Source organism: Pongo pygmaeus, chromosome 12 (genome assembly GCF_028885625.2).
Source record: "Pongo pygmaeus isolate AG05252 chromosome 12, NHGRI_mPonPyg2-v2.0_pri, whole genome shotgun sequence".
Taxonomy (NCBI): Eukaryota; Metazoa; Chordata; class Mammalia; order Primates; family Hominidae; genus Pongo; species Pongo pygmaeus.
In genome coordinates this window covers 125,093,513-125,111,973 of record NC_072385.2, presented here as the reverse complement: position 1 = coordinate 125,111,973, position 18,461 = coordinate 125,093,513, and the positions used below count along the sequence as shown (strand labels likewise).

At 40.2% G+C, this 18,461-nt stretch overlaps 1 protein-coding gene across 4 annotated transcripts in view; it reads right to left on the bottom strand.

Annotated features, from left to right (window-relative positions):
- Positions 1-18,461, bottom strand: part of MBOAT2 (membrane bound O-acyltransferase domain containing 2) — a 144,699-nt gene that overhangs the window by 69,236 nt on the left and 57,002 nt on the right. For all 4 annotated transcript variants that reach the window (XM_054474605.2, XM_054474568.2, XM_054474615.2 and 1 more), the window contains one exon: positions 15,206-15,283. In XM_054474605.2, the coding sequence (XP_054330580.1) occupies positions 15,206-15,283 (78 nt within the window). The remainder of the gene's footprint in view (positions 1-15,205; positions 15,284-18,461) is intronic.

The window sequence follows — 18,461 nt, the reverse complement described above, 5'->3', positions numbered from 1 at the left end:
GTACAGGAAGCATGGTACTGACACGCTTGGCTTCTGGGGAGGTCTCAGAAAGCTTATAATCATGGCAGAAGGTGAAGGGGGAGCAAGCACATCACATGGCCAGAGCATGAGTAAGAAAGCGGGGGGAGGTGCCACACACCTTTAAATGACCAGATCTCACAAGAACTCACTCACTATTGTGAGAACAGTACCAAAGGGATGGTGCTAAACCATTCATGAGAACCTGCCCCCTGATCCAATCACCTCCCACTAGGCCCCACCTCCAACACTGGGGATTACATTTCACGATGAGATTTGGGAGGGGACACAGATCCAAACCATATCAGTAAGCAAGCCTGACTCCAGAAGAGGGGTCTCAGCCAGTTCCAGGAGTTACAGATTTCAGATAGAGCAGCACTAGACAAGACAGTGAACAGGGAGGGTGCAGAAACATGACTGATGCTAACGAGGGGCTAAGGTGACCCCTGGCACAGAGGCTGGTAGGACGTCTGCCATCCAGATAACTGGGGAAGACTACAGAGCCAGCTACCCAAGAGGCATGAATGAATTCTAGAGCAGCTGTTCTTAAATTTTTTGGTCTCAGGACCCTTTTTACCCTTAAAAATTATTGAGGAAACCAAAGAAACATAACCTACATAAATAATAGCCATTGATATATACCATATTAGGAATTAAAACTGAGAATTTTAAAAAATCTGTTAATTCAAGAATATTATAATAAAATTTTTATGAAAAATGTATTTCCAAAACAAAAAAAATTAGTGAGAAGAGTGGTACTGTCCTATATTTTTACAACTCTATTGAACGTCTGACTTAACAGTAGACCAACAGATCCTCAAATGTTTCTACTGCAAATCACACGTCATATAGACTCCGGAAAGACCCCATATGCTCTTGAGAGAATGAAAGTGAAAAAGGCAAATAATGTCTAAGTGTTATTACTATGAAAATAGTTTTGACTTTACCACCTCCCTCCTAAAAAGATCTCAGGGACTCTCAGAGATCTCCAGATCAGACTTTGCAAATGACTGATCCAGAGGATGGTAAATGACAGCAATTTAGAGAGACACCAAGAACAGAACAGCCAGATAAGCCCGCAAACTGAAAGAGCGGTAAATGGAAAAGGTAGGGGGGAGGTGGGAAATTTTCTACTTGATATGTCAGCAGACACAAAAATAGATCTCTAAATTGGCTGGTACCTTTTTTGTATGCCAGGTGGGGTAAAAGAGTATGATAACATACCAGAATCACTGTCCTAGTCCCCCAAAATCTGGTATAACCCTTTACTTCAAAGAGGTAAAAATTACTGCTATAGAAAGTACGATTACTAATTAAAGTATGTTGTTAGATGCATCGGGGGTAAGAAAAACCACTGATTTACCCATGGCTCTTACATTTATTTGTTCATTCATTCATTCATTCACTCATTTGAGAAAGGGTCTCACTTTGTCATCCAGGCTGAAGTGCGATGGCACGATCTCAGCTCACTGCAGCCTCGATCTCCTAGGCTCAAGCAATTCTCCTGCCTCAGCCCCACAGGTAGCTGGGACTGCAGGCATACGCCACTATGCCCAGCTAATCTTTTGTAATTTTTGTAAAGGCTGGGTTTTGCCACATGGCCCAGGCTGGTCTTGAACTCTTGAGCTCAAGCGATCTGCCTGCATTGGCCTCTCAAAGTGTTAGGATTACAGGCGTGAGCCACCGCACCTGGCTGGCCCTAACATTTTATAGGAGGCATCAAACATATGCATGCATGTATCATTATAACAGAATGATTTACATTCCTTTGGGTATATATCCAGTAATGGGACTGCTGGGTCAAAAGGTTGAGAGGAGGTTCCAGCTGGGCTTCCTGGGTCAAGTAGGGGCTCAGAAAGCTGTGAAACTCACTCATTTCCTGCATCAGGACTTGGTCCTGGATGAATAATATTGAAGATATATGCTTAAAATATTCCTAACGTCAGAATTTGTGCATGTGTTTTCTTCCCCAAGAAAGCTATAAACAGCGAAAATTTTCTTGTAAGCTTCCCTGTGTCCTCTCTCCCTCTCTCCCTTCCCCTCCCCTGAAACTAAAAGAAATGTTAAAAGCCCGTTTTTCTGTGACCAGCAGACCTTATCTATGTCCCAATTCCAATTCCCTGTAAACACAATTTGTAAAATCCTGTGAGATCCTGTCTCCTTTGCCATGCTGCTGCAAGGTTATAAAGTAGATAAAACTTAAGTTACAATTCCAGTTTTCCTCAAGATCTGAGACATGTTAATTGTCTTTGTTTCTCACTCTGGTAACATCTTCCTGCTGCATGTATTTCCCACCTTAAAGAGTTTAAAAGGTGATCAAAAAATCTAACACCATTCTCATTGTTCAATTCCCACCTATGAGTGAGAACATGCAGTGTTTGGTTTCTTGTCCTTGCGATAGTTTGCTGAGAATGATGGTTTCCAGCTTCATCCATGTCCCTACAAAGGACATGAACTCATCATTTTCTATGGCTGCATAGTATTCCATGGTGTATATGTACCACATTTTCTTAATCCAGTCTATCATTGTTGGACATTTGGGTTGGTTCCAAGTCTTTGCTATTGTGAATAGTGCCACAGTAAACATACGTGTGCATGTGTCTTTATAGCAGCATGATTTATAATCCTTTGGGTATATACCCAGTAATGGGATGGCTGGGTCAAATGGAATTTCTAGTTCTAGATCCCTGAGGAATCGCCACACTGACTTCCACAATGGTTTGGACACAGGAAGGGGAACATCACACACCGGGGACTGTTGTGGGGTGGGGAGAGGGGGTAGGGATAGCATTAGGAGAGATACCTAACGATAAATGACGAGTTAATGGGTGCAGCACACCAACATGGCACAGGTATACATATGTAACAAACCTGCACGTTGTGCACATGTACCCTAAAACTTAAAGTATTAAAAAAAAAAAAAAACTAACACTGGCTACCCGCTCGGGACCCCTTCCATGCTGTGGAAGCTTTGTACTGTCACTCTGCTCGATAAAGCCTACAGCTTTTTTTTTCTCTCGGTCTGATCCGTGTCTCTCTCTCACCGCGGGCTGCCGCCACACCAAATCTTTGGCGTGGTTAAGGCAAGAACCTCTGGCATTACAGGATTGCTGGGTCAAATGGTATTTCTGGTTCTAGATCTTTGAAGAATCGCCACACTGTCTTCCACAATGGTTGACTAATTTACATTCTCATCAACAGTGTAAAAAGCATTATTATTTCTCCACAGCCTCAACAGCATGTTGTTTCTGACTTTTTAATAATCGCCATTCTGACTAGTGTGAGATGGTATCTCATTTTGGTTTTGATTTGCATTTCTCTAATGATCAGTGATGTTGAGCTTTTTTTCATATATTTGTTGGCCACATAAATGTCTTCTTTTGAGAAGTGTCAGTACAGGAAGCATGGTGCTGACATCTGCTTGGCTTCTGGGGAGGTCTCAAGAACCTCAGGAGGTTCATGTCCTTTGCCCACTTTTTGATGGCTTTTTTTCTTGTAAATTTGTTTAAGTTCCTTGTAGATTCCGGATATTACACCTTTGTCAGATGGTTAGATTGCAAAAATTTACTCCCATTCTGTAGGGGGACTGTTCACTCTGATGATAGTTTCTTTTGCTGTGCAGAAGTTCTTTAGTTTAATTAGATCCCATTTGTCAATTTTTGCTTTTGTTGCAATTGCTTTTGATGCTTTTGTCATGAAATCTTTGCCCATGCCTATGTCCTTAATGGTACTGCCTAGATTTTCTTCTAGCGTTTCTATAGTTTTGGGTTTTACATTTAAGTCTTTAATCCATCTTCAGTTAATTTTTGTATAAGGTGTAAGGAAGGGATCCAGTTTCAATTTTTTGTACATGGCTAGCCAGTTTTTCAAGCACCATTTATTAAATAGGAAATCCTTTCCCCATTGCTTGCTTTTGTCAGTCTGTTGAAGATCAGATGGTTGTAGATGTGTGGTATTATTTCTGAGATCTCTATTCTGTTCCACTGGTCTATGTATCTGTTTTTGTACCTGTACCATAAATGCTCAATTTTCGCCATGAGGAATAAATGCCAGGCTCAATTGTTCTAATATCCTTTCACCAAAATGCCTGGCAGTTTTTCAGGTTCTTAGCTATTGCCTCTGTTACCCTTATCTGTCTTTTCCATAACTACTCTAAATAAGGACTGTTTAATAAGCTAGCAACAAGTAGGAGGAAGTCATTTTTTCCCTACACAGTTAATTTATCTACAAGATTCTAAAGTTATATTTTTAGTCAGCTGATATTAAAATACTATTTTGAAGTCTATATTTATTAGTATTTTAATAAATACCAACTGCAAGCAAAGCACTTACAGAAGGTTGAACAATTTTAAATAAAGGGAGAGATTCTAGAAAATAAAATCACTATTACACTCAGATATTTATTTAAGGGTTAAAATATTTTTTAAAGACTCCCAATACTACATCCTGATGAAGAAGACAGAGAAGAAGCCAGTCACAATACAATGTCTCAATGGTGCCTGCTATTCTTTCAAAAAGTAAACCAAGATTTTTATGCTAGCAGGTAAGCAAGTAAAAGTATTTTTGTTTCTCCAACTTAAATAAAAACTTCTTTACAAGAATCTCACTAAATAAAGAATCTAACAAACCTCAACAAGACTAATGAATTTCACAGACTTCTAGAGCTGCCAGTTACTGGTTTTGTGACCTTGTTGAAGTGATTTAATCTTCTGGAACCTCAGTGTCCCCATCTGTACAAGTAGACAGTAACACTTCCTACACAGGATTGTTTCAACAGTTAAATGGGATACAGTATTTAGGAGAAAAAAAAAAAAAACACTCAGCAAAGTGGCACATAGAAATCACTCCATCATTCAAATTCCAAAATCAAAGGCCAAAGGCTCTATTAAACCATACTCTTTCTAACACAGTGACCACAGAACATGCACATGTCAAGTCTATACATTTATAACAACACAGCACATCACAGGTAGAGTTCATCATTTAGCAAGTCCCAACTGTCTAAGACAATTTCCTCATTTACTAAGCAAAAGTTGAAAAAATACCCCTTTCACTCATGCTTCTTTTCTCACAAAACTTCAACATGAACCACAATTTTTATATAAATGGCATGGTATTGTAACAGCTGAATTTTTTTTTTATCATTCTAATGGATGGTTGCATGGGCTCTTAATTTTTCTTTCAGTGTTCTGGCAAGGATTAGGATCTTGGTGTAAAAGTAAGATTAGTTTCTAGAAGTACCCAAAGGCAAAAGATGCATCCTTGTACTTTATCATAAAGAGTAATATTCTTATTTTAAGTTACTACAACTACCTAGTTATGTTTCAGTAATATATCATTATTTTCAAGATCAGATATATCATCAAATTGGATGATATCTTGAAAATTTTTTGAGTGGAAGAGAGGGCGGAAACAGGGTCTTGCTCTGTTGCCCAGCCTAGAGTACAGTGGCACAATCACAGTTCACTGCTGGCTTGAACTCTTGGATTCAGCAATCCTCCTGCCCTCCTCAAGTAGCTGGGACTACAGGTATATCACCAAATCTGGCTAAGTTATATAATTTTTGTAGAGGCAGGGTTTCACTATGTTGTACAGGCTGGTTTTGAACTCCTGCCCTCAAGCAATCCTCCCACCCCAGCCTCCCAAAGCACTTGCGGTTACAGGCATGAGCCACCACGAATGACATCTTTTGATTTCTTAATTGATTAATTTGGGGCATTAACTATCAAACTGACCTTTTAGACAGTCCTGATCTGGCAGAGCCCCATTCTATGAGCAATCTATGTGAACTTCTTTTTACTCTAATAGGTTCAGAATGTCCAAAGTAATGCCTTTATTTACCAAAAACGTGTTATTAGTCTTATCATCCCTCTAATTAACAGAATCCCCCCACTTCATATAAAAGCCCTCGATCCAAGAAAAAAAAAAAGTGCTTCCCTTACTTGCTCAAGAATGACTGAAACCTCAACAGGGATTCAGTTTACAATTTGAAATAAAGTTAATTCAAATATAACACCTCCAAAAGAGACACTACATTAGCTTACCAGTATACAAAGGAATCTCAATCACACCCTTTCCTGAGTGAAGGATTTGATGGCACAATGCTATGTTCTGAAAATCTTTCAGAAATCCAACAGGACCTGGACATCCGATTACCTATTACCAAGTAACTCCTCTAAGGGAGCTGAGAATATTTTAAAACCCTTACATCCTAAGCACAATACGCCAAAAGGCAACCACATTCTTTTGGATAGAGATATACGCATATTTGCTCTGATGAACAATCACCAACACCTACAACCCCTGCTTTTGTTCAGAGACCCTGTTGGCTCCACAAACTCTCCTCAGTCTATTTAGAGTATTTTTTTTAATGACACAATGTCATAATCATAATGGTTACTGCTTAGAAATAATAATAAAAAGCCCTGAGTGGAATGGGACACAACTAATTCAAATCCTAGATCACCATTTACTAACTTCTGTTTCTTGGTGAAAGAGGCATAACACACAAACCGGTAAGTGCTGTTGCTAGGATGCAACAGCATGTGCTTATCACAGTGACTGATACATGGTAATTACTGAAACATTAACTCTTAGGAGGATAAGATAATATCAAAAAATCAACTTTAGAATTACTCACAGTTTCCCAAATGAAATTCAACTTTTATCTTAGGTTAGCACAGCAATACCAAGAGGGCCTGTACCTTTATTCCAAACCCCTGAAAGGCTGGTAAATATGGTCCAAAGAGAACATACAAGAAAACAATCTAAAGTCCACTTTCCTTGCCGCCACATTTTATTCTCTCTTGTGGGATCATGGGATTGTCCTCAGTGAAGTTAGTATTTTCCCCGCAGAGTTCCTGCCAAGCCACTAACCACTGCTAATTAACTCCATGAGGACACATTTTCAAATGACTTGAGCCTTCTGCCTGCTAGATGGCACTTCCAAGATCATCATTCATTTCCAGTAGAGTTGAGGCAGTTCCTGATGACATTTCTATCTAGGAAGCCACTGTAGGAGTGCTGTGAGTACCGGCAGATGACAGGTAACACGGACTCCAGGACAGTCTGCTCTTCAGGGTCATGGTGGATTGAGATAGAGGCCACGGCAGCCCGAGCTGCCTCTTCCTGCCCCGACTCCACCCCACTTTGCCAGTTACCATGTCCGCTGACCTGTGGAGAGCCTAAGAGGAAGAAAAGCAAGAGGGAAGAGAAGCAGAGAACACCAGGAGACTAACTACAGCAAGTCAACCCATCAAGTGTGGCATTCAAGGCCAAGAGCACAAGTGAGAAGCATCTGTTTGGAAATCTCTTACACCAGGAACCAATACCCAGCCAAAAAAATGTTAAAAAGAGTCAAAGGCAAGAACTCACAAATACTCATTTGATAGAACAGAATACAACAGATAACTTCACTTACTGAGCTCCTATCATCTGTATGCTCAACAGCGGGATTTTAGAAAGAGTAAAATATCCCTGCCAAGGAGTTCACACTCTGGGGGGAAGAAAATGAACTGCAGGACACAGTGATAAATATGACAGTATGAATACTTAAAAACATCACATAATCAGGAGAGAGAAAAAAAACAGCAAAATACTTCAGAAGTAAAAATGACCTTTGAAAGGATTTGATCTAGAAGTCCGAACACCTCTTCTTGGTAGCTGAACCCACTATTCCAAGAAAAGTTTACCTACGTGCCCACAATATGAAGCATGCAGGTACCCTGCTCCTCATCTAAATTACTGATTTAATCCAATTTAAGCCTGGAAAAGTAAAGTGACTTAGCCAAGGTTCTGAAAGTAATGGAAACTTAGCAGAGCTTGAATTCAAACCCATATATATCTGACTCCAACCAGTGCTCATAAAAATCAATCACTAAGGCCACCCGGTGGGAATCAGAGTTTAAATTCAATCTTTTTTCATGTCCTTGTCTGCTGTTCAATTTTATCATCAATAAAGTAGGCATCTGAGGAAAATATATTTCCCAATTTTTAAAATAAGTATATGTTGGCATCATTCTACTTAACACCAAATATCTGTAAATCATTTGTAACTTTTTTATTCTACTGAATACAGTCAGTGGCTGATACATAGTTTTACTACTTTCCACCACAGCTGTTCCCTCCAGGATACCCCCCAGTCTTTGGTACACGCTTCTTTTGTAACAGTAATTGCCTGTGGTGGGTAGTTTGACTGTAAGCTTCATGATGGGACAGAGTCTGTCTTTTTTATTCATCACTAGATCCCAGCATCAGCATAACAAACATTTGTTGCAGGAAAGACACTGTAATGTTCCCAACTCAACTGTTCATTTCAGAGGGTAAGGAGCCTATCTCATTTATCTTTGAGTTCCTGGAAATACTTTGGCCGACAATAAACGTTTGTTCAAATTGGTGGGCAGCTGAACCATAGGATGGGAGGTTTAAAATCACTTTCCTACAGCTTTGACAATAGAATTCCATACACAGCGAGGCAACCCATTAGATCTATACAATAATTTACTGCATATACTTACATCTTTTACATTTTTCTTTAGGTCATTTATCTTGTTGAAAATTACTTGCCTGTAATCCCAGCACTCTGGGAGGCCAAGGCAGGCAGATCAAAGGTCAGGAGTTCAAGACCATTCTGGCCAATATGGTGAAACCCCGTCTCTACTAAAAATACAAAAATTAGCTGGGCATAGTGGTGCATGCCTGTAATCGCAGCTACTTGGGAGGCTGAGGCAGGAGAATTGCTTGAACCGGGACCCGGGAGACAGAGGTTGCAGTGAGCCAAGATTGTGCCACTGCACTCAGCCTGAGCTACAGAGGGAGACTCCATCTCAAACAAAAAAAAGAAAAAAAGAAAGAAAATTACTTGCCAAGTTATAAAGAAAATTTTCAGCTTAACTTCTCAAGGTTAACAGGCTTCCACTCTTGAATATCGCAGACCATGGCCACATTGTGCTGCCTTCGCCAGGGAAAATATCTTCCTAATTCCAATTAGGTATGCCTGAAACACATTCCTCTTCCCCTTCTTCCACAGCCTAAGTGGAGAGGCTCCCTATATTCGGCCCTTCCCTCATTTCCACCCCTCTGCTTCTTCCCTGGGAACAGAGAGAATACAGTCCGACAAGAGCTGCTGCAGGTACAAGAATCAGGGATGAGACTTGCTCCAGGGTCACAGAAAAGGAGACAGGGAGTCTACAGCGGCTTTCATGAGACCCCCATGGGGCAGGCCCTGAGGTGGATTCCAGTGTTCTAAATGAGGCAGGGGCTATGGCTGGGAAGCAGGAGTTCCAGGGGGCTCCTTGGACAAGGTGTGCTGTGATGCGGAAGTCATGTCATCACTCATCTATTCACCAGCGAACACTCACTGAGAGCATACAATCTCTTAGGTACTGACTATATTCAGAAAACAAAACAGGCACAGCATAATGGCCATCACAGAATTTGCAGTCAATGAGGGCGAAACACATTCCTCAAGTTAACTCTCAAACATTTATCATTAAGAACTGAGATAGATTCTCTGAAGGAAAGGAACACAATTCCACAAGAGGATGTGTAACAAATCATTTGTCCTAGATTGAGACATCTCAGCAAGACTCGCTAGGGATGTAATACAGTGAAATCTGAGAGTCAGGAGGAGAGGGAGGATGAAGAACACTCCAGACAGAGGGAACACAGCGAACCACGCCTGCAGAAAAGAGACATTTTCCAGGAAGGAAGGAAGCGCAGTCATGGAGAACAAGGCAAAGGAGTTGGTAGAGGGTGGACAAAACCAGGCTGTATCCTAAACTCACTCTTTTAAGAAGTATTTACTGAGACCGTACCACTTGCCACGCACTCTGCGAGGCCCTGGGGATTAAGTGGCGTGTGAGATAGGCAGGACGTGCTCCTGCTCTCCTATCACTCACACTCGCCAGGGAGAGACAGACCAAGACGTAAACAAGCAAGATCACGTCAAACAGTGCTATGTGCATGTGACTGCCACCACGGTGCTGAATTTCTATGAGAGGGAAGTCCAAGCACACAGATTGCACCTACCTCGGGGCCTGGTTTAAATGGTGCTGGTTGTGGCACACATTGAGACGCATGTAGGGATTGTCTCCATAGCCAGATCATACATTTTTTTATAGGCAAGGCACATGTGTGTCTATTTTTAAATTGTATATACTAAATAAATGCTAGATAAAAGAGAAATTTAGCCCTCTCTGTATCTCTGTTCCCTTAGTACATGAAACACATTTGATGCATTTGCTTCTCATTTGAGAGGACGAAAGGACTGTTACACAAACAATATACTTTGGCCAAAGGGAAATGGCTGGGAAAGCATGCCTTGAGATGTAATGGTGTCACCCCACCCCCACCAAGCTCATATGCTTGGGCACACGCTCTCTCTCTAGCATATACATACACACACACTCACACCTCACCATCCCCTATAGTCAGGCTACTTATTAAGCTGCCAGTGCTTCCACGCCGTGTTCCATGCCACCGTGTTTCATGCCGCCACGTTTCATGCCACCACGTTTCATGCCACCACGTTTCATGCCTCCACATTTCGTGCCACTGTGTTTCATGCCACTGTGTTTCATGCCTCCACGTTTCATGCCTCCACATTTCGTGCCACGTTTCATGCCTCCACGTTTCATGCCGCTGTGTTTCATGCTGCCACGTTTCATGCTGTCGTGTCTCACGCCACCATGTCTCATGAGGTCACATTTCATGCTGTGTTTCAGACCACTGTGTTTCATGCTACCGTGTTTCATGCTGCCACGTTTCATGCCTCCACGCCTCTGCCTGTGCTGTCCATCCTGCAGTAAAGTCTGTCCTTGCTACCTCTTCAGCTACTTAAGAGTCCTCATATCTAATTCACATACCATGCCCCCCAAGGAAGCTCTGCCCTGAGTTGCTTGCTCCTAGCTGGGTTAGCTATTTTTGTAAACTCTCTCCCACCAGAGCTCTTAGCACACAATATTAAAATGTGTTCACATGCCTCCTGCCATACTGAACTCCTTGGAGGAGAAGCTGAGTACAGTGCCTAGCACATGAGAGGGCTGTGATAAATAAGATGAATGAATGAATGAACCAATAAAACAGCCTGATTTCATGATTCATCGCCCTTACTGGAATTCTGTCTACCACACAACAGTGAAGGAATCTTTCTACTAAATGGAGACTGATACTGGTGCATCTCAGGAACTTAATCTCAATTCTGTCCCTTTGCACTCTGGCACAGCCACTTGTCCCCTACATCCATGTCCTATGCCTGGGGAACACACTCCACAGCTGAACCCGATGGAGGCCCGAAGCCCCGACAAGGTGGCACTTGAGTAAATCCTGCTGCTCACTCATCCTGGCCTACAGTCAGAGGACCTGGGACTGCTGGAGCCAAAGAAAATGGCAGGACAGAGTCCGATGGCATCAACTGCAGCGGGAGCATGGGGTAAAGATGTCTTGTGACAGGGATGAAGGGAGGTTCTAGGACAAGGAGATCAGGGCTGAGGCACCGCTTCAGGACTTATGCTGAAGCAAGCAAGCTTATGCCAGGCTGCAGGGTCAGAGACACAGGCCAAAGACGCTCTCAGACCCTCCACACCACACAGGTCCTAGGAAACGGGCTTCCGTGGCCGCTTTCCAGAGCACACAATCCCTGGGGAGCAGGGAGGTCATCTGAGGCCAGAAAAGACACATGGCCAATCCTTTCCCTGGAGCAATCTTCAAACACATACACACCCAGAATAAACTCTGGAAATGGTTCTAAAACATTACATGATGTCAAAATCACAAGAAAGAAAGTCACTTGAACTTTCTCATCCCATATCTCAAGAAAGATTCTCCTCTGTCTGCTGATATTGTAATTCCTTTAACAGCAATAGTTTTTTGTTTCATAAAAAGAGATAAAGGGCAAATTACCTGTGACAGATCGTGCAAATAAATTTCAGTCAAATGAAATTAGATTACTTAAAACAGCATGCTCAGAACAGAACAGATACCAGTTCATACCCGCTGTTTTCCAGCTACACGTCCTCAGTTACCTAACAACTCAGTCTCTGCTTGCTTACTTATACAATAAGGCACCACCACCTCTCAAGCAGTGAAACTGCCAGTGGGGTACACAATCAGCCCCCTCTTCCCTTCTATGTCTTAATGGGGGACAGAAAACAAGGTACTGGAAATGTAAAGAGAAGGAACGGATGTACTAAGGCATAAAAGGCAGAGAGCAGGGAGAAAGTCAATGCTGCAATGATAGAACTTTTCCATTTTCTTCTCTCTTTTTTTTTTTTTTTTTTTTTGAGATAGAGTCTTGCTCTGTTGCACAGGCTGGAGTGCAGTTGCGCGATCTTGGCTCACTGCAACCTCCACCTCCCCGGTTCAAGCAATTCTCCTGCCTCAACCTCCCGAGTAGCTGGGATTACGGGCATGCACCACCATGCCTGGCTAATTTTTTCTATTTTTAGTAGAGATGGGGTTTCCCCATGTTGGCCAGGCTGGTCTCAAACTCCTGGCTTCAAGTGATCCACCTGCCTTGGCCTCCCTAAGAGCTGGGATTACAGGCGTGAGCCACTGTGCCTGGCCTAGATTACATTTTAAAGGTAAGATATGAATCAGAATAATAAAACATACCATAGAGGCATTAAAGGGAATTACAAAAATAAAGTGTGTATACGTGTGTGTGTGTGTGTATATATATATATTTGAATTTACACATGGGTCAATCAAAGCAAGTACAATAACTACATTATGAATATCTCATAAAGAGCATAAAGCAAAAAAAAATCACATAGCAGAGAGAGGCAAGAATTTAAAAACTGTTCAGTACTTAGATAAGTTCAAATCTTTCATTTTAAAGACTTAAACTCTGGCTAGTCAAAGAAATATATTAAAACATAATGTAAGAAATGTATACCATGTAAAACTAGACTGAAAGAAGTAAACAGATTGTATTCCACATAAACAATACCTTTGGACAACACATAAAAATGCTCTAAGTCCCATCTAGTGTATTTGGTCTGACCCATTAAACATTTTTAATTATTGTAAAGGCCTAAGCAGAAAAAAAAAATGAGCATATTCAGATAAGAAAAAAAAGTAAAAAAGTAAAGTCATAGAAAAATATATATATGGGTATAAGCTAAATAGAACGGAGCTAAAAAAGTGATTAAAATACGTACTTTTCAAATTAATTATCCACCCGCTATTTACTGCCAACCCTAGCAATTTACTCACATGGCAAACCTTACTTACCTGCCCTAATCTTCTACATCAATAGTGTCAAATTACAACACCAAGATTCTATCCTAAATAGCAGCAGCATATAAGCAAGTAGCATTATCTCCCTGAATACTTACTGTAAAAGAGTAACATTACTAATTTTATACAACTGTATGTCTCTAAAGCAGCACTATCCCATATCATTTTCTGCAATGAGAGAAATGTTCTCTATCTGCACTGTCCATGTAGCCACTAGCCATATGTGGCTAGTGAGCACTTGAAATGCGGCTAGTATATGGGCGTGGTGGTGTGTGACTGTAATCCCAGCTACTCGGGAGGCTGAGGCAGGAGAATCGCTTAAACCCGGGAGGCAGAGGTTGCAATGAGCTGAGATTGCGCCACCGCACTCCAGCCTAGGTGACAGAGTGAGACTTGGTCTCAAAAAAAAAAAAAGAAAGAAAGAAATGTGGCTAGTGTAACTAAGGAACTGAATTCTAAATTTTAATTAATTTAAACTTACACAGTCACACTAGTGGCTGTCATACTCAGCAGTGCAAGTCTAAAGTATTACAAAGTTAACTTCACAGACTGCAACTGCCTTTCAGAAAAAGAAACAATTTCCCATTGCTAAACATGAATTCACTAACCTTCCAACTGAAAAGCATATTACTTTTGCTTTGGCCTAAATGTATGTAAGTCCCCTGTTTTCAGTAATCTAATCTAATCTATTCTAAACCTGATTAATATGTTTTGCATCAGATATTAATTGTAGCATCACTTTGAACCCATCAGAGGTACAAGTTTTTTTAAAAATAGGGTCATAAACCTATAAAAATTGCTTCATCTGAAACACCATCTAAATATCCTCTCTTTAATTATAAAAATTAAAATAAAAACATCAGGAACTTGTAAGGGTTGGTTTACAGAAAAAAAAGAAAATTCAGTGCAGGCGATGTCAATGGAAATGGAGAAGACAGTACACATTACAACAGATGTAGTGACTGACAGTGCCAAATACGGAAAATGCAAAATAGAATGAGAGTTAGAAAAAAGCTAATAAAAGCCATATGTCTGATTCTTTATACAAAGTTCTTGCAGACATATGTGATTCAGAATTCAGAAATATGGTACATAGGTCACACATCATAGCTCAGACATTGCAGAACACCCAGCAGGATCTGCTAAATAGACTCTGTCCCTGGGTTTTCAATCAAGTACATTTTATTCATCTCTATTCCCAAATTTCCATCTCTAGCCCGGCTACCCAGCTCCTACTAAATGTCTTAGTTACCAATCTCCTATTATATGTCTTACAGATATCTTAAAGTCAGCATCCACTTACACAGCAAAAATTCATTGAGTGTTTACTATATACCAAACACTGTTTAGAGACTGAATATATACCCACTTGAAATGCTCTATGCCACCTTCAACATGCTTCCCACTTTCAGGACTCCCCACCTCAGAAGACAGTGCTTCCATCTACCCTACTGTTCAAGCCAGAAACACAGAAGTCATCCTTGACACCTTATTTCCTACTGGTCCTTCTAACTCTCTCTCCAGTCTACTCACTTCACTGCATCTCTCCACTTCTATCACCTACAGACTAAGCCAGTGGTTCTTAACAGCAGGCAATTTCGCTTCTCCAAGAGACATGTGAAAATATCTGGAAACATTTATGGTTGTCACAGCTCAAGGGGTGCTACTGGCATCTAGGGGGTAAAAGCCAGGAATGCTACCTAACATCCTACAATGCACAGGTTAGTCCTGAATGTCAATGAAACATCCATCCCAAAATGTCAATGGTGCTTTAAGTAAAAAGAAGAATGATGCATACCAATGATTTTATTTTTGTATTTATGACAATTCTTCTTTAAAAAGTTATCACAATTCAGAATTACTTTTAATGTAATAAATAAAATTCTATTCTGATGCAATTCTATTCAAGTGAAATATATATTTGCATGTGAACAAAGTGAATACTTACTTGTGCATGTTCTCCACTCCTATGATGATCATGATACAGTAGGAAATTCCACTTTGTACAAGAAAGTGTAAGGCATACCTACAAAAAGTAAGAGCACTATTAGAAGAGGGATGCCAAGTCACAAACATCAAGCTGAAGTGAATTAAGCTAAAAAATACTTATGCATAACACAGTATTCCCAGAAAAAAAAATAAGAAATGAAACTTCAGAAGCTTAAAATCCTGTGGACACCCTAAAGAGAGAGTCCCATACCACAGGCTCCAGAAGAGCTGGGGGGAAAAAACAAGGCCTAAAGCCATGCCCAGTGCCCAGCACTCCATGTCTCCTGGCTGCATGGAAGCTGTGTGGGATTACATGGCTCAGGATTATAGCTTTCTTCGTAACTCATGGCACAATTATTTTAAAAAGTAATTAATACGAATTTCAGGATTGTCCTGACAGAACATCAGTTGTTTTCCCAAACTAGTTTCTCCAATACCAACTTTGTACTCTGCCTTTACCTTTTTAACAATATGACTGACAAAACAAAAAAAGTACTAAATATTAGAATTTACAAAAGAAAAGGGTATACTCTTCTCAATACATGATAGCTAAAGTGAAATAAACTTCCTTACATAAATCAAATTCATTAATTTTAATTTGCTGTAACTTATGTACAAACATTCTGGCTAACATGACATGGTCTTTTCCTTTTTTTTTGAGACGGAGTCTCACACTGTTGCCTGGGCTGGAGTGCAGTGGCGCGATCTCGGCTCACTGCAACCTCCACCTCCTGGGTTCAAGAGATTCTCCTGCCTCAGCCTCCCGAGCAGCTGGGATTACAGGTGCCCACCACCACACCCAGCTAATTTTTTGTATTTTTAGTAGACAGGGTTTCACTATGTTGGCCAGGTTGGTCTCGAACTCCTGACCTCGTGATCCACCCGCCTCGGCCTCCCAAAGTACTGGGATTACAGGCATGAGCCACCGCACCCAGCCCATGACACAGTATTTTCTAATATTCCAATATTCTTGAAATCCACCATTAAATGAGATAATTTACTCATCTCACAAAATTCAGCCAAAACATGATTAGGATGTCTGTGACTAAAATCAATCAAAACTATCCCTAATTTATGCATGTCCCTGCATGCGCACACACTCTCTCTACTTTCTTTCCCCTTTGGTGGCATGAACAATTTAAAATAAAATTTTTGAATCATCAGGCACAATTTAAAGTATTTTATTTTTTTTCTTGAACCTCTAAATCTACTTTAATTTTAAACTACTACTAAGGGTGTTAACCTATGATTAAAATAACTTTTAAACTTAATCTTTATGGAATAACAGGCACCTCCAATGTGGAAAAGTTATGCAAAATTTTGAACACATTTTTCCACAGAAATACTATAAATCACTAATAGTCTCCAAGGCAGGCCAGTAGGAGAAACTTATTTGACCTGCTGTACAGAATAGGTCAGTCTATCTGTTTGACTGACACTGACACACACACACACACACACACACACACACACACACACACAGAGAGAGACACACACACGAAAATAATGTTGGCCTTTTTTTAATATGATTATAATCAGAGGAAGCAGAAAAACCTAAATGAGTATAAAAGGAAATAGAAGAAAGCCTTTTTAAAAAACAATTAAAACACACACTTTTCAAATTAATGATCTACCTCTTATTTGTTGCCAACACTAGCAATTCACTGGCTGACTTCTGACTTCGTGGGAAAGGTGACAAGGGCTGCTAGAACACCCTTAAGGGCTTCTTAAATTGAGAGTAGAACTCAATACAGGTACTTATCTTAAACACGGAAAACACATTTTTGAGGACTCTTGGGGGAAAAAAGTGTTCCTTTGCTATGTTAAATTTCTTGAAACATAAGGGATATATTACAACTTTAGAAGCTACAAGTCTTACTTCTCAAATAGTGCTATGTTGCCTCATATCACCTTAAGGTGCCCCCTCGTCTCCTGACATCGCCATTCAGGTGATACGTTTGGCCATCTTTGGAGAGCAGTATAATATTTGGGCAGCCTCCTGCTGTGTAAGCCTTCATCGTTGCAACAATCCAAGTTTAGCAGTAGAAGGTGAATCTGCATTTACCTCTATCTCACTGACCTCCACAACAAGCATTCAGTTGCTTTTCCACTCAATGAATGCACTGGTGATATTCTTCCTAATTTTCTGTACTCAGCTACTCTGCTTGTTCTCATTGGTAAAGTGACCATAATAAACACAGTAGCCACTTGAGATTTTTCAGGATTAAGAGACAATACATGAAAATCGTTGACGGGGTTATCTAGCACGTAGTAAGCACTCAACTATTAAGTATTATTAGTAAAGTAAAAATTAAAGATAGATATGTTAAAAGTCTATTATAATCCAACTCTCATAATTTCAGAACTGAGGAAACTAAGATCATATATCTAGTCAGTATATTCCAACTGACATCAAAACTCAAGTTGTTTCGGGGCAATTTATCCACTGGCTGATTCTCTAAGGAATGCAGCCAGGTAGAATGGAACCCCATGGGCTGTGGATCATCATCTTTAAAGCTACCTAATAAGTGCTTTGAAAATGAAACAATACTTTGTCACAAAACATTAGTTTGTTTTCAGATATCACATTTTAACTCTTCTGAATTTCAAGTCACACTAAAGGCAAGTTAAGGTTTATTTTTAGCAAAAAAAAAAAAAAAAAAAAAAGCACAGGTTTAAAAAAAGGTTGAAAACATCTCTTCAACTGTTCCACTAATCTTTACTGAATGTCTACCTTCTGAATGGCACTGTACTGAACACTAGAAATACAAGAGTCAGTGAGACAGTTTATGTCCTCATAGAACTCCCAGTCTAGAGAGAAAGACAAGAATAAATAGATTACTTCAATACTGTACGATACATGCTAAAAAAGAGATCAGATAAACACAAAAATTTCCAATCTGCATCACTCTGGATGACAGTAGTAACAGATGAATGACTCTGAGTAACTTTCCATGTTCATAATGACTAGCTATCACGCCATGTTCTTTCTGTAGTTTTACAGATTTATTTCTCACAGTAATCATTGGTTCTATTTCACAGATGAGGGAAGTGAAGCTCAGAGTGGCTAAATAACATGTCCAAAGTCATACAGCCATCAGACCAAGGCACCCACACTGGAATACAGGTTTGCCTGACTTCAGAGTTGAAGCTCTCTATTCCATTACCCTATAGTGTTATTATCAAGGACATTTAAATAAATAATTAAAGTCTAA